We start from the raw sequence: 25,540 nt of genomic DNA, 5'->3' as shown, positions 1-25,540 counted from the left end.
AGTAGCAAAATAGGGGAAATGCTGCCCAAGTTCCGCTAGCTCGTTAGTTACTCTAGTTTGAACCTATGAGTGTTTTCAAGACTTAAACTTAGTATGAATCCTCTTGAATGGATATTTGCGAGATTGGGAGGAGAACGTTAAGTATTTAAGGAGACGTAAAGATATGTTAAGGCTAACGCTTTTGTCACGCCCCAAATCTAGAGCAGCGTGACCGGTACTCGGTGCCAAACTACGCACGAGCGAACCACTCTGAATCTGATACTCTGCTTAAGGACTGCCTACACAAAGATAATACCAACAAGCCGGTGAGGCCATAATTTGGATGGATATATATATGTACATAAATGTTGACTATCTCGTCTGAACTGGGCACACACACACACCCAAAATATACATACACAACTGAGCTAGCCGATGAGGCTGCTATGTAGTTGAACAACAAAACTAAGAGCCAAGAAGGATACCTAATGTCCCAACTACATACAACTGTCGACAGTCCTCTAGGGAACTCGAGCTGCAGAAAGGACAGGACAAGACCCCATCTTCCCCATATATACACATGTCAAAATAACATACCAAAAAGGGCTGCAGCTCCGAATCAAGTGAAGCGTACTATCTGTAGCTGAGTGGAAGGCCTATTGAACTGGATCGTCTGTCCGGCTACCTGAACCTGTAGTCATGAACACAGCGCCCCCAGACAAAGGGACGTCAGTACGAATAATGTACTGAATATGTAAGGCGAGATAACAACTGAAATGAAATAACAAGCTATACTCTGGATAATTCAAGGAAGCATCTGGAGGTACTCTACCTGGGTTGCCTTTCATCTGAGGCAAAATAACATAACTCTATAGATATAACTTCGTGACCCGAAGGTCAGGCATAAATAACTCCATGACTCATAGGTCAGGTAATAACTCCATGGCTCATAGGCCAGGTAATAACTCCATGGCTCATAGGCCAGGCATAATCAACTCCATGACCCGTAGGTCAGGTAATAATTCTGTGGCTCATAGGCCAGGTAATAACTCCATGGCTCATACGCCAGGTATAATCAACTCCATGACCCGTAGTTCAGGTAATATAGAAATGTCCCACTGACCAAGTGGCCAGGCTAAAGAAAAATATATGTATCATGCAGTATGTCATGCATATGTTGAAAAACACAAATACTATAGCATATATATATCTATATATATATATATATATATATATAGGGGATGTGTCCCTTCAGAAAGAACAACATAACACTCGAAAACTAGACAACGATATGACAGGCTATACTTTGACAAATCTCGAATTATAAGGTTTATCACGCTCTTACCATATATGGAAACATGCCAAGAAAAGAAGGAACAATTATCATAAGAACTTTGAGAATCATGAACGTCTAGCTTTTTTGGAATAAGGACATTATGGAAATCATGTAGGGTTCACAAGAAACGAATCATGCCTTTAGAAAGAAAGGGACTAGCCTTAACATACCTGGAAGCTTACTTTTCGACTTTCCATCCTACTTCCTGTCTTGCGACCTACGTAAGATCACTCGTAGTCTCATAATCTACATATAGAACTATTCATACTACTGTTAGACTCATCATCACATGCTTGTCTTAAGCATTCAAATTAACCCCTTTAGAATCTGCCAAAATTCGGGCAGCATCTCTCCTATTTATATCCCTAGCTCGAAATCACAATACCAATAAAACCACAATAATAAGAATACTAATATCAACACCATCATCATCCATACCAATATACTCAATAAAATATCCCATACGATATTTACCTAATTTCTCAACCAACCAATCGACTTTACGAAGCTCTAACCACTAAATCTCGATAACATAATTCATAATATCCATAGTAAAGAATATTCTTACCTAAATCAAGGTTGGAAGAGCTTTACATCTTGTCTATCTTTGATAAATTCCTTTGCCCCGTCAAGATTTGGTGTTTGGCACAAAAATCACAAGACTCTATACGCTTTCCGAGCCTCGTATATAGTCCCATCACTTTAATCCGCTCACAAATTAACCTTTCAATGTTTCTTGGAGATCTCATATGGTTTTGGATGAAGAGGAGTGGATAAAATGAGGTTTGGGGTCAAATTTGGCCCTTAAATAGCTTCTAGAGGTCGGTTGCACCAACCTAGGATTTTCCTCTGCGCGTTCACGCAGGGCAATGTCCTGCCTGCCGGCCTAACTTGTAACGTCCATAACTCTCTACTCTGATGTCCTATCGATGAGAGGTTTGTTGTGTTGGAAACTAGAATTCATGAACTTCAATTTAGGATTTTGCTTTACTTCCAAACTCCTCATATACTAAAAGATATTCTTCCTCCAAGTTGGACCAAAATTCTGCCAACTTTTTTCAAATTTTTGACAAACTTATTTTCTTCGATTTGCTTTGTCCCAGAATCTTCTGAAACTCTCCATACATGATATTTATCATTAATCATACTTGATAATGGTCATGTCCTTTGGTTCCAAGGTTGTCCTTCTCGGTTACGACTTACGAGATCGTAATTCATCCTTTACTTCATTGTTACGTATTTTTCATGGCTTGTACCTTTTAAAACTTCATGGGGCGTCTCTGATACTCCATTAATACGGTGAAATACATGGCGTACTCATGCTCTGAAATTTCAAGGTGTAACATTCTTCCCCCCTTAGAAACATTCATCCTCGAATGTTGTAGCTTGCGAGCTTACGATGCTATAATTAATTTCTTGAAATGATTGTCCTCCTTTAGTTCCTGATCTCCATGTTCTTATACTATGATCTCATTAGTCGTCTTTCATATTCTCCCAATTCTTTGTCGAACTCATTCATTAGTTCCATATTCTCTTGTTCTTATGTATGCACCCAGTGGTCAACTGGTATCTAGTTAACGTCCTGGAACCTATTGACATTTAAACAATCTTAACTCATGATTGTTATGGCTCTCTGCCGATCTGTGATCACTCTTGATTGTTGTACTCTTTTGCCTTTCTCCTCATTTCTCTACTAGTAGACAAACTCTCTTGTTCAGATATAGCACCTCTCCTTTGAAGATTATTGAGCTTCCTATAAATATTCCTCTTTTAAATCTTTCATCTCTTCTAGTGCTACAAGTTCTTTATAGTATTCCCGATTGTCCGTTATACTTATCCCTGGTCACATGCGGCCTTTCTTACTTCTTCTGTTACCCCCTTGGAGTACTTTACTGCATATCTAAATGTACCTAAAACTTCTTCGGCGTGAATGATTCGAGTCATAGTTCGGTATACAACGTATTGCGTTGACGAAACTTATTCTCTTTGATTCACTAAACCTTCATCATCTTGTCATGCCTTCTTTTTCACATTCGTCTCATAATATACTTGCATTTAGTCCATTCTCACTTTTCTTTAGCGCATTTTTGACATATCGGTTCATCTCGAAATTTGACTCCTTCAATTCAGTATATTTCCCTCTTTTGAAATTTGAAATATTGTAGATCATCTTATAACTGAATTTGTTCTTCCCCCCTTTTATAGGATGTTCTCATATACGAGTAACCTTCGAGTATTAACTGTCTTGATAGTCATCTGGCCGACCTTAGTGATCCTTCAACTCCTCTATTCCTTATAATGCCGGAGTTCTTTTCATCGCATGGTGTAACCTATTTTCCTTTTTGCTAGTTGAGTTCTTGTATCAAATCAAAATGCTTATACATATCGGATACAATTCAGATGCCTTCTTTATTGTCTTTTCACCTCTATCTTTCATGACCAGTAGTCCTTTAGGCTAATGAATTAATGGGGACATCAGAATTCATTAGGCCTCTTATGGAGTGTTCGACTATACCACAATCCTTTAGCTCTAGTCTTTCTCCACGAGTATCTTCTTAATATCCTTGAAATTCTCCTTACTCTAGGTTCCCAATTCCGATTTATGTCTATACTATACCATTAAAAGTTGATATTCCACACCATCCATTCCCACGACTCGTCCGTTCATTAGCTTAGCTCATTTTGTCCAGTAGTTCTTCTTAACTACTTGTTTGCATCCCAGCTATGCATCATAGTCCTTCTAGTGTTCTGTCGATTCTTGTTCTTATCATGAGATCCTCACAAAGTACACCCTTTCCTTTCTTCTTTCGCCGAGTCTTCATCTTCCTTTATATATATATACACACACACACACACACACACACACACACATATATATATATATATATATATATATATATATATGCGCTCGGTTCCTTCATGACGCGCTTTGCACACACACACACACACTCATTAACCTTCTCCTTCCTTTAGTCCTCATAGTTTCTTTTACTTGTAAAATGCCTATTTCCATTAGTCATATTTTACTCTTAGGTTAGGAAACTTTGGAGCATTTCGTTACGAGTGCAAATCCCTTTTGACGCTGAAAATATCTTCTTGGTTAAATAGGCGTACCAATCATGGGTTCACATCCATTCTCTTGGTTAAATCTCAGGAGTTTAAAATTTTAAATCTCAGGAGTTTAAAATTTACCCGTCACTCTCATAAGACCTGTTTATTTCTTCTCAAGGATGCACCTTTGTCCATTATTTCCAACCTTCTTGGTTCTGGTTATGAAAATGTATATGTTGGTTCCGGGGTCCTCACGTTCATACTTTGTTACGTACAACATTACTCTATCTCTCGTTGATTTATTTAAATTTGATCCTATCGTCTGCTTTGCCTTCTTTCATCCTAACCTTTTCCTCAAATATATATTACCTGACCCTCAATGGTATACGTTTTCCTTGTCCAAGTTTCTCTCCCCTTCATGACATCATAACCTTCTTTTTCCTAATGCTCGTGCTTACATATTTGGTCGCGTTACCGCTATCTAACTTTAATTCCCAAGAAAACCCAATCTTGATTCTCTCTATAGCGCTTGCTACCTCAATTTTGACATACAACACAATCAATACTTTTAACATGTCGTAACATCAATCATAAGGGTATACATAATACTCGATACAGCCACTCGTGACTTATCTTTTTATCTCTTTTCAACACCTTTTCTTCCGAGATATCCCATTGCCATTTGATTTTGTCCTGAATCTATGGCTTTAATACATCTCCCTTCTCTTTTCACCCAGCTAGCCAGACTCATACCTCGCGATCCTTTCAGAATCCTAATTGTAAAGCTCATATGCTCCTAATTTCCCTCGGCTAATCTGGCTTCTCATATTCTTTCTTCGTGCGTCTAAATCTATAGGTTTTCTTAGCATATCTTTCTACGTCCTAATTGTAAACCCTGGCGATATAACTTTACTTAAAAATCTTTACTCGTACTTGTACCCTATCCCTTTGTCTAAGATAATCAACCTCATGCCTTTTACTTTCCTGTAGCAACCGAATCGATCCTTGTGACATTTTATCTTCACTTGTACACCTACTCTCTTCTCTCCTTACCCATAAACCGACATCGCACCTAATTTCTCTATCGTCAACTAACCTTCACAACACCCATCTGACAAAAATATGAGGTGAAGCCTTCTTATAAGGATTAGCTAGAAACACACCATATATTCCTAAGGTTGATACACTCTCTACTTCCTTCATCGGCCAAGCAACATCACATTTAGAAGTTATATAAGCAATCCAAAAGACAATCATAATTGCAATCCAACTTACCTAACCATTTCTCATTCTTGAGTTCAAGGTCGTCATTAATACCCGATGTAACTTGGCCATAATGATTCTCAGAATAGTACTAACTATCAAATACGTAGAATCCCCTTGGAGTCGAATGACTGGTGACTTCTAAATCCCAATGTAAACCCACATCATATAGGAAAGCCTGATAAAACAAGTCTTGGTGCCTGTCATCAACCCGTCCTGATCTTATGTTTATGTATAAACTTCTAGAGTACAACTTTCCCCTACTCGTTAACTTCCTTTCCCATATCAATATCTCCTCATTATCTCTTACTCACCAATCTATAAATTGTTATACCGCATTTGAGTTCTTAATGTCAACTTTCCCGATATCTTCAATAACTCTCAATTCTCCAAAATCTTGAATGTATCTCATTCCGGTTCCTTTAATTACTAATCATTTTTCCCCTCCAAGGTTCTTATCTTCAATTAAATTCAAATCATTCTAAAACGTCTCCTTGAAAGCATCTCATAATTGTTCGTTCAATCATGACTTACCAAACATCCGATTGTCACATTTTCCCTTCATTCTTTCTCTATAGCATAGACATTCAAACCATTCAATTTGTAAAAATTTTGACAGAGTTTCCTCTATACTTCTTACTGCCTCATTCCTGTACATAACCCAGAAAACATATTTGATGCCTCACGGAGCGATCCCAATTACCTGTAATATCTAGCTTAAGTTCTTATATGAAAGTCTCTCAATATCTGTAAGGCAGGAAACATACCTTTCAGAGTATCAACTTCAATTCTCATCAATTACCTCATAACGGCATAATCAATCAATCGCTTAGCCATGATCAAAACATTGAGGGTTAGAATCAGGGACATCACATCCTATAATTTAGCTCTACGACACGATCTAAAATGAGAAAGAAAGGTCAATCATTCCTAAATACCCTGCAGCCTCTTGTTTATAAGTGTGGCGCGCTTCACACCCATAAACAAGACTCTACTGGACACGGTCTGTAGACAACCCTAGGACAGAACTGCTCTAATACCAAGTTTGTCACGCCCCAAATATGGAGTGGTGTGACCGACACTCGATGCCAACCTAGGCCCGAGCAAACCACTCTAAATCTGAAACTCTGGGAGTAACCCCCAACTTAAACCAATAAGGCCTACATGCACACAAACACTACCAACAAGTCGACGAGGCTATAATCTGGATATATATATATACTGACAATCTCGTCTGAACTGGGCAAACACACCCACAATATAGATACACAACTGAGCAAGCCGACGAGGATGCAACGTATGCTGTACAACTAAATGAGAGCCGACAAGGCTACATAACATCCCCAACAACGTACTGCTATCCACAGACCTCTAGGGGACACGAGCTGTAGAAAGGACAGGACATGGCCCCGGCATACCCATACATGTCAAAATAGAATACCAACAAAGACAGTTTCTCCGACCAAGTGGAGCGCAACGACCGAGGCCGAGTGGAAGGCTGCGAGCTAGATCGTTTGTCGACTACTCGAACCTCGCGGGTATGAACACAGCGCCCCCATACAAAGGGGCGTCAGTACGAATAATGTACTGAATATGCAAGGCAAGATAACAAATGAAATGAAATAACAAGCTATACTGTATATTTCAAGAAAGCATCTGGAGGTACTCTGCCTAGGTTGCCTTTCATCTGAGGCAAGATAACATAACTCTATAGATATAACTCAGGTAATTACTCCATGGCTCATAGGCTAGGTATAATCAACTCCGTGATCAGTAGGTCAGGTAATAACTCCATAGCTCATAGGCCAGGTAACAACTCCATGGCTCATAGGCCAGGTAATAACTCCATGGCTCATAAGCTAGGTATAATTAACTCCATGATCTGTAGGTTAGGTAATAACTCCATGTCTCATAGACCAGGTAATAACTCCATAGCTCATAGGCCAGGTAATATAAAAATGTCTCACTGACCAAGTGGCCAGGCTAAAGAAAAAAAAATAAAAAATATATATATATATATATATATATATATATATATATATATCATGTGTATGCTAAAAAACACTGATACTATAACATACCTGTTCTGTCTCTCTATAACTCAAGGACATAGGGAGGGGATGTGGCCCCTCAGAAAGAACAGCATAACACTCAAAAACTAGACAGTGATATGGCAGGCTCCACTTTGACAAATCTCAAGTCTTAAGGTCTATCACGCTCTTACCATAAATGGAAACATGCCAAGACAAGAAGGAGCAGCCTTAACATACCTGGATGCTTATTTTCACTTTCCATTACTTCCCTTTTAAATTTACCTAAGACCATTCGTAGTCTCGTAATCTATATATAAAAAAATACACCTATTGTTAGGCTCATCCTCATATCTTGTCTTAAGCCTTTAATTTAAATTCATTTAGAATATGCCGAAATTCGGGAAGCATCTCCCCTGTTTATATGCCTAGCCCAAAATCATAATATCAACAACCAATCAACAAAAATAATACCTACATCATCAACACCATTATCCATACCAATATATTTCATTAAACATCCATACGATGTTTTTCAAATTTCTCGACTAACCAACTTGTAATACGACTATGTATATTCGTCTTGAATCCAAGTCAAGATCCCTTGCAAGACGATTTTGCAATTGCAACTATACGCTGTTCGAACCTAAATCTATAGACTTCAACTTAATTTGTGCTAAAATTTGATGTACGAAAGTTGGGGAAATATTCCAGAAAGTTTGGGGCGTTTAGAGGGGTGTTTGGATGAAAATGAGGGGGTAAACCCCATTATATAAGGTTCTAGAGTTGGTTTCCACCGACTCAAAATTTTCCCTTCACGTTCACGGCCCTGGGTTGTGTTCGCGAAGGGTTATTCAGCCCTCTTCTTTGCGTTCATGGCCCTTACATCACTTTCGCGAATGGTTAATTTCTGCTCTGGCGGCCTAACTTGTAACGTCCATAACTCTCTACTCCGATGTCCTATCGATGAGCGGTTTGTTATGCTAGAAACTAGACTTCATGAACTTCAATTAAGCTTTTTCTTTGCTCTGAAACTCCTCATATACTAAAAGATATTCTTTCTCCAAATTGGACCAAAATTTATTTCCATAATTCTGCCAATTTTTGACAAACTTATTTTCTTTGGTTTGCTTGGTCCTGGAATATTTTGAAACTCTCCATGCATAATATTTATCATTAATAATACTTGATAATGGTCATGTCCTTTGGTTCCAAGGTTGCCCTTCCCGGTTACGACCTACGAGATCGTAATTCATCCTTCACTTCATTGCTACGTATTTCCCATGGCTTGTACCTTTCAAAACTTCATGGGATGTCTCTGATACCCATTAATATGGTGAAATAGATGGCGTACTCATGCTCTAAAAGTGCGAAGTGTAATATATGTTCATGATGATAGTTCCATAATGTTAATTGGAGGATTACTGACCTTACGTCACTCCGATGAGGTTAGAAATGTGTACTTAAGCAATGTTTTGTAGGACATAAATAGAGTGCTAGTAGAGGATCCCTAATGAGGTATTTGATGCTAGAAGAGAGGCTTATGATGTATCTCAGGATTTGGTTAAGGTTTGGTTAAGTGGGAAGAAGTCCTAATGGCCCGAATCGCGTGCTTATAAGTCTTATGTGACTCATGTAATAACAAGCATAAGTGATGACCATGAGAAGTGCATAGAGATTACTCACAAGGAGGCTCAAGCCATGACGTTGATTATATTTACCACTGGTCTATGACCAGTTGGGAAGCTATGTATTGCCTCCGAGCTACGGTCGGTTAGCGCTATGACACCGACCGCCCGACGCTCGCGCCCACCATCGGCGATAATCAGGATGGGAAGAAGCATCAACAGTGTTAAGGTCGGCGTGCACAACCATTCCCGCTCGACTGCGTATATTATACATGTACGTAGTTAAAGATACGTAAAAGCATAAAGAGATATGTACACTAGATTTTTATATTGCGTATGTGCCAAGTTGATTCCTTATCCTTCTTCAAAAGATGTGTTTATTATGTTACATTTTCGCCTTTACATACTCGGTGCACACTATTGGTACCGATGTCCTTTTCGTCGCGGACGCCCGGCGTTCACGCCCGCAGTACAAACGAGACGAGGACCTTGTATAGTAAGTCGCTCTGTGTACTGGCCTATTTGTGCGGGCTCCACCTTCCCTCCTGGAGCATTGCCTAGTCTGGTTTCTTATATATATTTTTGTGTGTTACGGGTATGTCGGGGGCCCTATCCCGACTTGTAAACTTCAGTCATGTTCATAGAGGCTTGCAGACGCTTTCATACAACTTAGTTATGTCTTGTCGCGGGTCACGTGCCCGCATTGTCGTCCATTGTACATATACATATGCATGATATTATATTCATAGTTAGCCTTCTTGGCCTTATTTTGCCATTTGAGACATACAAGATGCAAGTTACAGCTTTGTTCGCTCGGCCCCAGTAAGGTGTCGGGCTCCTATCAAGCCTTACTAAGGTGAGGGCATGACAAAATGGTATCAGAGTAGGTCTGTCCTAAGGTTGTCTGCAAGTTGTGTCTAGCAGAGTCTTGTTTATGGTGTGCAGTGCACCACACTTATAAACGAAGGTCGCAAGGCATTTAGGAAGATTTCTTCTTTCATCTTACATCGTGCAATGAACCTTGTTATGACATTCTCTTTTTCCGCACCATATGTTGTGATTTCGGCAATTCCTATGAAGAAAAAAGCAATAGCGGCCAGAAGGGCAAGGCAGTGGCCGGAAGGAGGACTGAGCGGTAACCGCCAGTAGATATAGAGGAAGGCGAGTCCCAAAATAAAATCCCATCTCGGACTTCTTATACCCCAACCGCTCCCGGAGAACACAGAACTCAAAGACCCCCCCCGTTCCCCCCCCACTAATGCCTCGGCGGGGAGATATGAGAGGTCATTCGGTTGTTGACTCAGTTGGTAGCCACTCAGGCCCAGCGTTCGGGTATGGGTCATGGTGACAGAGCCATTATTGCCAGAGTCCGAGACTTTATTTCTTTGGACCCTCCAGAGTTCTTTGGCTTAAAACCAGATGAGGACCCACAGAATTTTATAGATGGGTTGCTGAGAACATTGCGGGTGATGCATGCTTCAGACACCGAGTCAGTACAGTTATCTTCCTACCGATTACGGGATGTGGCTGTATATTGGTATAATGCTTGAATGTCTTCTAGAGGGGATAATCCATCCCACACTTGTGGTAGGAGTTCGTAGATGCTTTTCTTCAACATTATTTGCAAACAGAGGTTCGTCGGGAGAGAGTAGATAGATTTTTGACTCTTAGGCAAGGAAACAGAAGTGTACGGGAGTATAGTCTCCAATTTAACTCTTTGGCCAGGGATGCTCCCACTATTGTAGCAAAAATAGAAGATCAAGTGTTCCATAACTGCTTTACTTGACAATATGGACATCGCCCGTATCCAGCCATATGCTCAGAATTTAGAAGATCAGAAGAGACAGCAGTCTGAGTACTTGAATGAGGGTCAGCCTAAGAGGTCTCGATCCTCTAATCAGTTAGAGGACGTCGGGGGTAGTTTTAGGACCCACTTTTAGCTATAGTATTCCTTCATCATCACGGAGGCCATCTTATTCTGAGTCAGGTCGGGATTCGAGGGCTTCGAGTTTTCAGTACCAGAGAGATTCAGCACGGATGAAGATGCCCCCTTCACGATGCAATCAATATGGTAGAGCCCATTCTGGATGATGTCGTCAGGGCTCTGATGTATGTTATACATGTGGGGTTTCAGGTCACTATATAAGGGATTGCCCGATGGGTGATAGGCGTGATATAGCTCGGCCTACTGGATCAGTAGCAACTTCATCTCCTTCGGTATTCTTCCCAGAATGAGACCCTCAGACATCGGCCAGTAGAGGCAAAGGTAGAGGTGGAGCGTCTAGCTCCGGCGGTGGTCAGAACTGCATATACGCTTTGACTAGGCACCAGGATCAGAAGCAGCTACCCTATGCTGATACATGCATATTTACTAGTTATGTGTGGCTAAAAAGTTACTATTATTTGTGGTGGCTCGGTGTGGCATTTTATATTTTGGATTGCTGTGTTAACAGTTCGGTAGTTATATAGTTACAGAGGAAACTCTGCTTTCCATAAGGTCCCTAAGAGTTTAACATTCGAGGATGAATGTTCTTAAAGGGCCGGAGGGGGGGGGGGGGGGAGGAATATTACACCTCGTAGTTTTGTATGTTGAGATTCGTTAAGTGTTGGTTATTCTAATTGTGGACACTGGTTACCTTCTAAGATATATGAGATTATATGTGCCTATCTTATGGTCATGAGGATTTAAATTCATATAGTAAGCTATGGAAGGATTGGAGAACAAGTGAATTAAGGAAATTAAGTTTGTTGGAACTTTGGAGAAAAGATGGGGATAGTTTCGGTCCAACTTGAAGAAGGAATATCTCCTAATATACTAGGAGTTTCGAAGTGAAACAAAAGCCTAAATTGAAGTTCAGGGAGTCTAGTTTCCAACGCAACAAACTGCACGTCGATCTAACATCAGAATCAAACGTTATGAGCATTTTAAGACGGACTGTCAGAGCAGGGAATTAACCCTGCACGAACGCACCCCAAGGCTGCGTGAACGCGCAGAGCAATTTTTAAGTCGGTGCCAACAGACTTCAACCCACTATATAAGGGTCGAAAGCCCTCATTTATCCCCCTAAAAAAATTCTAGAAAGCTCAGCAAACATAGAGGCATATATATGTATCATAGAATTGGGGAATTGGAGTACTAATCGAGGCTCGGGTAACGTATATTTGTGATTATAGTATCATTTTGCGGTGGATTTTGGCTTGGATTCAAAGTAGATATTGAAGCTACTGCTGTTCTAGTAAGAACAAGGTATGGATCTCTCTTTATTCATATTTATTTAGGTTAATTTATAAAGATAGAGTTATTAAATCATCGTATAGTGGATTAGTTGGTTGAGAAATCGGGTAAACATCGTGTGGGATGTTTTATGGAGTATATTGGTATATGATGTTGTTGATGTTAGTGTTGTTGTTATTGTTGTTGGTTGATGGTATTGTGATTTCGGGCTAGGGATATAAATAGGGGAGATGCTGCCCAATATATATATATATATATATATATATATATATATATATATAGCATATGATGATGAGCCTAACAATAGTATGACTGGTTTTATATGTAGATTATGAGACTACGAATGATCTTAAGTATATTGCAAGACAGGAGGTAGGTTGGAAAGTCGGGAAGTGAGCTTCCAGGTATGTTAAGGCTAAACCCTTCTTTCTTAAGGCATGATTCCTTTGTTGTGAACCTATACATGATATCTTCAATAACCCTGTTTCTAAAGATACCAAAGCTTATAGTTCCCGATGTTCTTATGATATCATTGAGCTCGTTTCATGACTATAAATGTTATTCATTGATGTTGATCTCATCTTATGATTTTGTTCTTTCAAGGTGAGATATGTTCATGATGATAGTTCTATAATGTTAATCGGAGGTTTACCGACCTTACATCACTCCGATGAGGTTAGAAATGTGTACTTAAGCAATGTTTTGTAAGACATGAATAGCGTGCTAGTAGAGGATCTCTAATGAGGTATTTGATGCTAGAAGAGAGGCTTATGATGTATCTCAGGATTTGGTTAATATTTGGCTAAGCAGGAAGAAGTCCTAATGGCCCAGAACTGTGCTTATATGTCTTATGTGATCATGTACGCAATAACGGATAAGTGATGACCATGAGAAGTGCATTGAGATTACTCAGGGAGGCCGGGTCATGATGTTGATTATGTTTACCAGTGGTCTATGACCAATTGGGCAGCTATGTATTACCATCCAGCTACGGCTAGTTGGCCAATTATCACTAATCAGTCAGACAGTTGCGCTCTACCATTGGGCGATAATCGGATGGGCAGTTACCACCGTGTTACGGCCGGTTAGGCAGTTACCACTAATCAGTTGGGCAGATAGCACCGGGATAATACGTAGGCCAGGATCATCGTATTATACATAGGTGTAGTTAAAGATATAAGAGTATAAATAGACATGCGTAATAGATTCTCATTAGTAAGGCAAATGTGCCAAGCTGATTCTTCTCCTTCTTCTTTGCAGCATATGTTTATTATGTTACATTTTCGCCTTACAAATTTAATGTTCCGTGAATTATGGAACATCTAATGATTTTTTAATCTAAGTTTTACTTGTTTTCAAGCAAGTTTGTGTTATTTTGATGTGTTTTGTGTGCTGTGCAGTTATTTCGAAGTTAGAATGCTCGGAAAGCAAAAAAATAAGGAAAGTAAGCATTCTGTTCTGATAAGCATAAGGACGGACCCTCAACATGCTCGACAGTCCATCGAGTTGCCTCGTCGATAAGTTCCTACAGAGTGACAAATCATCAGATCATCATCAGATCGTCGACTTGCACCGTCGACATGATCGACGGTCCGTCGAAGTGCTTCGACGGTGGAGTTCCTGCAGAGTGAAAAAGAATACTCAGATCGTCATTATGGTCGTCGAACATGTCGACGACCGTCGAAGTGCAATGACGACCCGTCGAAGTGCAAGCCGAGCTGGAACAGGACAGGGATTGATTATTCCGAGTTTGACTTGTATAAATACCTATTTAGGTTTTATTTTTCAGAAATCTGGAGTTTTAGACTTGTAGTAATTTCTTTTGAGTTGTTATTGCTGTTGAAGACTTTCCAGACAATTACATTCATTACTTTCAAGTTTTATTCGTAAGTTCAATACAAAATTCAATTATGCAATCTTCAATCTTTTATTGCTTTCTTGTTGCCGTGAGTAGCTAAACACCTTTACTAAGGTTGTGAACCCAAGGATGGGTGTGTTGTGATTGGGGATCCTGAAAGATATACGCATAATGGATTGTTAGAGTTTATTTGTTCTTCGTTTTCATCATATAGTTAGTGGTTGCAAACATTAGCTAACGCCATAAACTTTAGTCTATTTGGGAAAATAGCTAGGGCTAGGTAAGAATAAATAACAAGAACTTAGGGCTTTAAACCTTTTTTAATAAATTCACTTAGGAATAAGTGGAATTTACTTGGCACAATTAACCGTTCTTCATGCATACTTTCTTATCTTTGTAAAAAGCATAGAAAGAAATAATTTTTTCTTATTGGGAAATAGTTCAGATTCACATAGAGGTTAAGTTCATTCATACAAACAGTCCATTAGAAGTATATCAAGATCGATACCCATAATCATACACTTTATCTGACGGGGACACAACCTTGGTTCTTTTTACCCATCTATTTACAACTTTAAATTTCAGTCACTTTAAATTAGTCCACAAACCAAAACAACTATAAAACCCTTTTCTGGAATACACCAGGATCGCAAGATTAGTACAATACTTGTTTAGTAAACTATTCTCATCATATTCTCTGTGGAATTCGACCCCAACCTCGTTGGGTTACTATATTTGAAATCATCCATTTTACGCTATTAAAAGTGTAAAGTTGAGCGTATCAAATTTTGGCGCCGTTGCCGGGGAATATGGTTTTTAAATTACTAAATAGTGTTTACTCTTCTTAAAGTCTTTGCCATATTCCAACACACCTTGTTTGCTACCTTGTAAACCAGATGATCATGGCCAACAACAAACTTCCAATCAAGAATATTTTTGCTGATGAATCTAAAGCAGATGTAGACTTTGCATCTGCAATCATTCGTCCGAGGGTGACTGCTACTACTATCAAGTTTGATAATTCCCTCTATCATATGCTCAAGCAAGAGGGATACTTTCGGAATGCAGTCGATGATGACCCTCACAAACATATAACAAACTTTCTGATTGTGTGCTCTCAGCATATCCAACGGGGTGTAACATAAGAAGCAGTCCGGCTGAAGATCTTCAAATATTCATTAGCCGGAGAAGCAAGAAAATGGTTCACAAAGCTGCCCCGGAACTCCATTGCTACATGGGATGAGATGGTCAAAGTGTTTCTCAGGAACTGGTATCCTCCGAGTAAAAGAGCTGAAATTCGTGATCAGATTTATGAGTTCAAACAACGTAATGGGGAACAACTTTTTGAGGCTTGGGAGAGGTACAAAGAATATTTGTATAGGAGTCCAAACCATGGTAGATTTTAAAAAAGAAGTTCTATAGAGGGTTGGATCCTATGACCCAAGCAATAGCCAATAATGCTGCCAGCGGGTGTTTCATGAATAAGTCCTATGCTAATATTACTGATATACTTCATCGATTGACTACACACAGCCAAGCTTGTCATTCAAGTAATTCTGATGGGCTATCACTTGGAACATCGTTGATTCAAAATATTGTGAAAGATAGTCAAGAAACGCAGCAGACATTGGCACAATTGGCCACTAGCTCTCTTTACTGACAAAGAGGATTGATGAGGGGGACTCAAAGAAGGTGAACGTTTGCGAAGATATCTCAGGCATGCTGCCTGGAATGTACCAAGTCCCAGAGGGTTCATATCAAGAGGGCCCCCCTCCGCCAATTGAGAATGTTCAGTATGCAGATTACATAGTAAAAGGGGATATTCCTGGGCCAATTCAGAGATACTGGAGACCCCAACAAGGGTAGAGGTCATACAATCAAGGAAACTACAACAACAGCCAAGGGAACTACAATAACAAATATGGTGGACTGAACCAAGGGAGATACAACAACAACAATGGGAATTTTTGGGAACAGAAGTTGCAACCCTTACATTCTACCAAAAGGGCAGTCTAATGATCAAGGTAGTTCGAGGTTGGAGTCAATGCTTGAAAAAGTGTTGGCAAGTCAGACAAACACTGGAAAGACATTATCTAGGCTATCAGAGATGACGGTTTCTCATTCAACAGCTATTCAGAATCTTGAACAGCAGATGTGTGATCTTTCTAGAGAACAACATCTTACTAGAAAAGGTGGGCTTCCTAGTGATACTATCCCAAACCCGAAGAATGGTGGGGGCGTGGAACGTACTTTTGCTATTAGCACGAGGAGTGGTAAAATACTTCAAGGTGTTGACAAGAAGGTAGTTGATCTAGATCCAATTATTGAGGAACAAGAGGTGCTTTCTAATGTGCCTATCGTTGATGATGAGGTCCGTGGTAAAGAAAAAGTTGCTGAGATTCCAGAAGTTGCTGCTGATACAAGAAAACACACGATAAAAGGGGCTCTTCATCCTTTGACTCAGATGTACAACGCAAAGCCCCCCTTTCCTCAAAGGTTGTCAAAGAAGACTGATGATGCTAAGTGCTAGAAGTTCTATGATCAGTTGAAGCAGTTAACAGTGAATTTCCCATTCCTAGATGCTGTCAAAGAGATGCCCGGATTTGCTAAGTTTGTGAAAGACCTTCTTACGAAGAAAAGGTCTGTTCAACATGAGACAGTGAATTTGACTCATCGTGTTAGTTCAATTATTTCTTCCACCACAATTCAGAAGAAGAGAGATCTAAGGGCGTTTACCATTCCGTGCAATATTGGGCTTTATGCATTCGCACGTGCTCTGTGTGATAATGGGGTGAGTATCAACTTGATGCCCCTTACTATTTCCAAACAATCTGAATTGGGGATTCCTAGACCGACTTCTATGCGATTACAGATGGTAGACAGATCTATCAAGAAGCCAGTTAGGGTTATAGATGATGTGTTGGTACAAGTGGGTAAGTTCATGTTACCTGCTGATTTCGTGATTCTGGATGGTGCGGTGGATAGAGATATTCCAATCATCTTGGGAAGACTATTCCTTGCTACGGATAAAGCGCTCATGGACTCTGAAAAGAATGAAATTAAGTTCCGAGTGAATAAAGTTACCAAGCGATTATTAGAATATCTCGGTTATTGATTCGTTTGATGGGATTGATGATGTTGTCGAATATAAAATGGAAGAAGAAAGTCTGGGAGAAGCTCTCACTTCGGTTCTGATGAACTTTGATGCTTGTGATATGAAGGGCTATGTGAAAACTATAAACGCGCTTGAGGGTCTAGGTTCCTACACTTACCACCTAAGAAAGCTTGATCTTGATCTTTCAAGTAGAACTACTCCACCAGCTAAGCCTTTTATTGTTAAGCCACCAAAGCTTGAGCTTAATAAGCTCCCAACACACTTGAGGTATGAGTTCCTTGGTCCGAACATGTTACGACCCAACTGGAAGGCCATGACGGGCACCCAGAGCTAACCCACCGGGCACCTCTCATCGTACATTTACATTTATATCTAGGTGAGCCACACGGCCTATTAGCAATTCTATGCCTTAATAATACCAATTCCAATGGCTAAAATACTTTTATATATTAATGTCAGCAACTATGCCTATACACATATACACGAGTCGACAAGGCTAACAGAATAATATACCAAAATATAAGCCGACAAGGAAAAAGACATCTACTATACATGACTGTCTATGAGCCTCTAAGGAGAGTATGAATATCATCATAAGGATGGGACAGGGCCCCGCCATGCTCATATATATACACAAAAGAATAGTACCCACAGCTGCGGCTCCAGATCAAATGGAGCTCCTCTAAGCAAACTCTGGATAAGTAGTCTAAGGATCAAGTCTATCTCCCTGTCCACCTGCGGGCATGACGCAGCGTCCAGAAACAAAAAGGACGTCAATACGAAAAATGTACTGAGTATGTGAAGCATAATCAATAACATAATGGAAGCATAAGAAATAACATAAGATAGAAGAGTCATAGGATGGGAGAGCCATTTGTACCTCTTGTGACAATCATCATGTTTTCTTACCCTTTTCTAATAGGAACCTTCCATTTCTAATGCTTACTTATATAGTAGTACCATCATATACCATAGAGGTTCGGTGTCTCACATACACAGCCATGACGGGACTCGGTGTTATACATGCACCCTACCCCTACTAAGGCTCGGTGTTATCCGTACCCAATTAGGCTGGTGGTGTGCGCGCGATAGATATCATACCCGGCCATATAAGCTCGGTGTTCTTAGTAGTCATACTTTAATATATATATATATATATATATATTGGAGTACATACATATCCTCAACATCATCATCATCATCATCATTTTCATTATATCTTTCCGTAGGGGATCAACTATCATAGGATGGGACCAATGGTATCATGAGAATATCAAGATGATGAGCTTTAGTGATTCTAGGAATGAAATCATCATGGAAGATACTAGGGATTTCTTATGAAGGTGTACATCAATGGGATCATGCCTTAAGAAAGAAGGATTAGCCTTACATACCTCTTTGTCTTCTTAACTACAAAACGTTCACCGTCGAAGCTTGAAAATCTACATTTAGAAGGATTCATACCATGGTTAAGCCTTAAAGATATTCTTAATTTCAAACTAGAATAATTCATGAGTTAACTAAAATTGGGCAGAATTTCCCCTATTTCATCGACTTCCACCATATTACAAAACAACTCCCAAACATCCATAATAACATCCACAATATCATAATCAAGTAATCGCATTCCATTAAGTCTTCGAAATTTATTCTCATATTCAGCTTATACTAACAACTTCACACCAAACCTTAGCACATTTTCGTACAACGCTTCCTCATCAATATTATTACCTTCTACAATAAGATTATATCCATATCATACTAAGAATCATGACTCAAGTTAGCTTACTACTCAAAAACATCATGAAAACTACATTTAGAACTCATCTTCTACTTTTTCCTTCTACCCAAGTTGTTCAACAACTAAGCATTCTTGATAACATGAAATAAGTATGAAAACTAACCTTTTATCTCACAAGAATGAGCTTTGGAGCAAGCTATCAACTTATATGGAAACCACAGCTTGATACCCAAAGAATTCTTGAAGTCTACTAACCACTAGGAAGACTTCTAACACGGGATATCTTGATTCTTGCCTCTTGATCTTTAATCCGCCTTGGATTTTGGCTTGGATTAGTTTATGGAGTTGAAGAGAGGGTTTTTGAAAGAGCTCTTGGATCTGATTTGAGAAAATAAAATGCCCAAATGAAGTGGAATGAAATATATAAAGCGTAACTTAAAATCCCGTCGGGCAATCCTACGCCCACTTTGACCGGCCGTCAAAATGCTTCGTCGAACTGCCCAGCCAAACATGGCTCACTGTGACTATTTTACGTTGGGAAGGTACAATTTGACGGGCCGCAGAAATTTTTGCGGTCCGTCAAACTGGTCCGTCAAAATGTTCTACACAGACAGTCTGTCTTAAAACACCCATAACCTTTTACTCCGATGTCACATTGATGTACGGTTTGTTACGTTGGAAACTAGACTCAATGAACTTCAATTTGGATAAAAGAAACACACCAAAACTCCTCATATTCTAGGAGATATACCTCTCCCAAGTTGGACCAAAATCCTGTACAAAAATTATGCCAAGTTTTCCCAAAGTTCCAACAAACTCAATTCCTTAATTTGCTTGTTCTTAAATCCTTCCATAGCTTATTTCATGAGCTTAAACCCCCCATAACCATAATCTAGGAACATATAATCTCATATATCCTAGAAGATAACTCCATTTTTCACGATTAGGACAACTAACACCTAGCGAATCTCAACGGATGAAACTATGAGGTGTAACATTAAGACATTGCCAGTGATCATTTCAGCATTACTGACTGAGGAACAGATTGAGCGTTTAGTGGAGATTTTATGCGAGTACAGGCGTGCTATTGGTTAGACCATAGCAGACATTCGGGATATTCCTTCTGGTATTTGTGAGCATAAAATTCAGCTAGAGGAGGACAGCAAGCCGAATGTTGAACATCAGCGGAGATTGAACCAGAACATGCAAGAGGTCATGAAAAAAAAAGATTATAAAGTGGTTAAATGCTGGGGTAGTATATCCGATTGCAGACAGCAAGTGGATAAGTCCTGTTCAATGTGTAACAAAGAAAGGAGGTATCACTGTGGTGCCTAATGCAAAGAATGAGCCGATTCCCACTCGTACAGGTACTGGATGGCGTGTTTGCATGGACTATAGGAAGCTGAATACTACCACTTGTAAAGACCATTTTCCCATGCCTTTCATTAATCAAATGCTAGATAGGCTGGCTGGGAGGTCTTACTATTGCTTCCTAGATGGATACTCAAGCTATAATCAGATCAACATTGCCCTAGAAGACCAAGAGAAGATGACTTTTACTTTTCCCTATGGGACGTTTGCGTTCAAACAAATGCCCTTTGGGTTGTCTAATACACCAACCACTTTTCAGAGGTGCATGATGTCGATCTTTTCTGACATGGTAGAGGACTTCTTGGAGGTATTTATGGATGATTTCTCTATTGTGGGTGATTCATTTGATGATTGTCTTGGCCATCTGGGTCAAGTGTTGAAAAGATGTGAGGAGACAAATATAATACTAAATTGATAGAAGTGCCCTTTATGGTGAAAGAAGGGATTGTCCTCGATCACAAAATCTCTGAAAAGGGAATTGAGGTCGATCAAGCGAAGATAGATGTGATTGCAAAACTTCCTCCACCCATCTCAGTCAAAGGTGTCCATAGTTTCTTGGGATATGCTGGGTTCTACAGGCGCTTCATCAAAGATTTCTCCAAGATTGCTAACCCAATGTGCAAGCTTCTTAAAAAAGAGGCTAAGTTTGTGTTTGATGACACGTGCCGAAAGGCATTTGATGAATTAAAGGAGCGCCTCACCACTGTTCATGTGATTGTTACTCCTGATTGGTCCTTGCCTTTCGAGTTGATGTGTGATGCTAGTGGTTTCGCTCTAGGTGTTGTGCTTAGCCAGATGCACAATAAAATTACGCACCCAATCTACTATGCTAATTGGACACTTAATGCGGCGCAGATGAATTACAGGTGACTGAGCAAGAGCTGCTTGCGATAGTATATGCTTTTGAGAAGTTTTGGTTCTATTTGCTAGGGTCCAAGGTTATGGTGTACACTGACCATGCTGCGTTGAGGTATTTGATGTCAAACAAGGAAGCTAAGCCGCGACTGATTCGTTGGGTCCTTTTGTTACAAGAGTTTGATTTCGAGGTAAAAGATTGAAAGGGATCTGAAAATCAGGTTGCAGATCATCTCTCTAGGCTTGAGGAAACTGGGGTGCCAGCAGAAGAACTTGATATTGAAGATGTGTTTCCAGATGAACAAGTGTTGGCGGTGTCTATGTAGGTGGCACCTTGGTTTTTCGATTTTGCTAACTACTTGGTGACTGGTATCATTCCCGACGAGATCAAATCGTATCAGAAAAAGAAGTTTTTGCGGGATGTTCGTCAGTACTATTGGGATAAACCGTACTTATTCAGAACTTGTGCTGATAACAATATTCGGCGTTGTGGTACTAGGACAGCAGCAAAGGTTCTCGAATGTAGTTATTATTGGCCCACTTTCTTTCATGATGCTAACTTGATGGTGCGTTCTTGTGATCAGTGCCAACGGCAGGGGAATATTGGTAGGAGGCAAGAGATGCCTATGAATTTTGTAATGGAGGTTGAAGTGTTCGATGTTTAGGGAATTGATTTTATGGGTCCCTTTGTAAGCTCTTGTGGAATGAAATACATCTTGGTAGCTGTTGATTATGTCTCTAAATGGGTAGAAGCGGTGGCTTTACCTAATAACGAAGCCAAGAGTGTCATGGGATTCTTGAAAAAGAACATATTTACTCGTTTGGTACCCCAAGGGCGATAATCAGTGATGGTGGTTCTCACTTTTGCAATAAAGCCTTTGCAGGATTGATGAAGAAGTATGGAGTCAAGCACAGGGTTGTAACCCCGTATCATCCTCAGACAAGTGGACAAGTTGATGTCTTTAATCGGGAGATAAAGAGTATTTTAGGAAAAATGGTGAATGCAAACAGAACTGATTGGGCCCACAAGCTCGATGATACTCTATGGGCTTACCGGACTACCTTCAAGACTCTGATTAAGACTTTACCTTTCAAGCTAGTTTTTAGTAAAGCATACCACCTACCAGTTAAACTTGAACATAAGGCCATGTGGGCCTTGAAAAAATTGAACATGAATTGGGAAGAAGAGACCAAACTCAAGTTGTTTCAACTCAATGAGATGGATGAGTTCCGCTATCAGGTCTATGAAAGTGCAGTATTATACAAAGAGAGGATGAAGCAGTACCATGACAAGAAGATCCTGATGCGGGAATTCTACAAGGATGGTCTTGTCTGTCGTCGTTTAATTCTAGATTGAAACTACTACCGGGCAAATTGAAATCATGGTGGTCAGGTCCCTTTGAAGTGGTAAGTGTCTCACCCCATAGAACTATTGAATTGAAGTCCGAAGATAGAACTCGGAAATTTAAGGTGAACGGGCAGAGGCTGAAGCACTACCATGGTATGATTGCGGGAGATAGAATTGTTGACCGATATCGGTTGAAGCACCTTGAAACGAATGCTAACTCGATGAGTCTCGACCAAAAGTAAATTGATAACACCGTCATGCTGCGACATTAAATCAAGTGCTTCTTGGGAGGCAACCCAAGTTTAAAATTCTGCAAATTTTGTTTCTGTAGGTTTTAGTTCTTTTTCTTTTATTTTTGTTTTGATTAACGGGTGTTGAGTGCGCAGGAACTGAAACTCAAAAAAATCATCAAAAGTACACCAGAGCACAAAGACGGGCCGTCGACATGTCGACGGACCGTCAATGTATAATGACGGTATGCAGAACTGAATTTGTGAGAGTTAGCAATTGCTACTCTACAGGTAAGTAGGTTGACGAACATTTTGACGGACCATCGACACGTTCGACGATGTCGTCAAAATGCTCATCGTTAAAAGCACCCTGACGAGCCGTCAACATGTCGACGACTCGTCCAAAAACATTAAAAAAAAAAATAGGGCAAACAGTCGCGATTTTAAAAAGAGATAACGGGCAGAGTATATTTATTTTCCCACGCACCAGTCGCGTATAATACTCCCCAACCGCTTTAAATCCATAACTCCCCATAATTTCATCTATAAATCACCCCCATTATAATCCCTAGCCCTAAAAGTTCATTAACCACTGAAAATCATAAGCCTCTGCCCTAATTTCTATGTTCTTACCTAAGTTTTCTTCAATTTTTAGTCAAGTTTTCTTCAAAATTTCTGTCTATATCAGGTATGTGGATGAATTTGGGCCCTTTCTTTGTTGTAGTATTGTCAATTGTTCAAAAAATGTTGTGGAAGATGCCTAAGGTTCCTAAATTAATTGCAAAGTTGGATTATGGGACCTACGCTATCTTTGTTGGTAATAAAATAAGTTGGTATGTTTTAACTGGGATAATGGGGTGATATCTTTTGATGTTGAATGCTAAGGATAGAAATTGTGACAGAGGGTTTGTACTTGTTGAATGAAATCCATGCTTAAATTGGTAAAAATTGTGAAATTATTAGTTGGGGGAGGGGAATTTGGTATGATTGGTGTTAGGAGGACTCGTGGGGACGAGATATCGTGCCTCCATTGAGTCGGCCGGAATTTTGATCAACTTGTTGTTCATTATGCCCGCCAATGGTCCGAAAAAGAGAAATTTTGTTGAAACATGATACTTGAGGAGTGAAGTCTGAGTAACTCCAACGGGTAGGAGGGTATTTTGATTAAGATATCATTACATTCACCAAACGAAACCCAGATAATTGCCTAAAGTCAAAATGGTCAAAAATAAGGGTGAAGTCTGAGTAACCCGAAGCCCCAAAACCGCAAATGTGCAAAATAGTTGAATATGGGTTCTCTGATTGATTGGAGTTGAAAACGCAAAGCCGAAAGAAAATTTGATGTACGTATCTTGATAGTACAACTGCTAGTTTAGTAAACGTGTTAACGGTGCTCGACAGACCGTCTTTTCACAAGTCGAGCTGGTCGACGGTCCGTCGACAGGTTCAACGGTCTGTCAAAGCACATCGACCGTCTGCAGATAGAAAATATCAAAGAACTGAACTGAGATTTTTTTAGAAACTAACTGTGGTTAATTTCACTCGTACGGATTGACTAGATTGTGGTTTTTGATGATTACAGGTATGGCGCCACCCAAGTTAACAACCACCTGAGAGGGTGGCTCGAGTTAAACTCAAAAAACAACGGGTCGAAGGAGGCCCAGTAGCGAACCTACACTTAGAGACGAAATATCGGATGATGAGCCTGAGGTTATGTCCGTGAAGAAGAATAGGGTTGCTCCTCCCGTGGAACGAGCGAGGTCAGCATCACCGCTCTCCACACCTCTAGTTCCTCCCAGTCTGATGAGGAGGAATCATCTACATCTAGGTCTGGTGATGGATCTGAGGAGGAGGGTTCAGAGGCTGCATCTGGAGATGCCTCACCTGCTGCACGGGCACAGTCTACTGAGGATGCTGCTCAATCCTCTCAGCCACCTTCTAAATCCCAGTGGCAGGTCGACCGACCAAGAGAGACGGGTGTACTAACTTGATGAATCAGGTAATGAAGAGATGGTTGACTTTAGAGGGAAAATTTTGGTGGAGCGTGGTGCAGTTGCGGCTTTTCCCCACTCAGGCCGATAATGCTCTTACGGGGCACGACAGGCAGGTTGTTGTAGCCACGTTGATGTCTAGATACTCGATTAATTTCAGAGCATTAGCTAGCACTGAGATCCAGTTGAGGGCTTCCCAGCCCAACACTTTCTTGATATTTTCATGCCTGATTACAGAGCTTATTTGGAGGTCACAGGTGCGGTTTATCGCTGATATCGACCACGGATTACAACTTCGTCGATTTACTGCGGCAGAAGAGCACAAAAGAGGCCATCATCGGGAGGCGGATGGGTTTCCAGTGGCACTTGGAGGGGTACCCCTACCTCGGGGTTGATTCATCCGGGAGCCATGCGGTGACTCTACACACGGGAGTTGCCGCCCGCACCGCCCCTATGACCGAGATTGTTCGAGATTACGGTCAGAGATTTTATCTATGGATGTTGGTGGT

The 25,540-nt window shown here is 40.2% G+C and overlaps 1 protein-coding gene across 1 annotated transcript; it reads left to right on the top strand.

Moving 5' to 3' along the window:
- The first annotated feature begins 16,973 nt into the window (after window positions 1-16,973).
- Window positions 16,974-17,495, top strand: LOC132042159 (uncharacterized). Its single transcript, XM_059432778.1, has one exon. The coding sequence runs from the start codon at window positions 16,974-16,976 to the stop codon at window positions 17,493-17,495; it is 522 nt and encodes a 173-aa protein (XP_059288761.1).
- The last annotated feature ends 8,045 nt before the right edge of the window (window positions 17,496-25,540 follow it).

The sequence above is a fragment of the Lycium ferocissimum genome, unplaced genomic scaffold (assembly GCF_029784015.1).
Source record: "Lycium ferocissimum isolate CSIRO_LF1 unplaced genomic scaffold, AGI_CSIRO_Lferr_CH_V1 ctg13727, whole genome shotgun sequence".
In the NCBI taxonomy this organism is placed as follows: domain Eukaryota; kingdom Viridiplantae; phylum Streptophyta; class Magnoliopsida; order Solanales; family Solanaceae; genus Lycium; species Lycium ferocissimum.
Note: the sequence above shows the minus strand (reverse complement) of the source record. Positions and strands in the feature narration are given on the sequence as shown.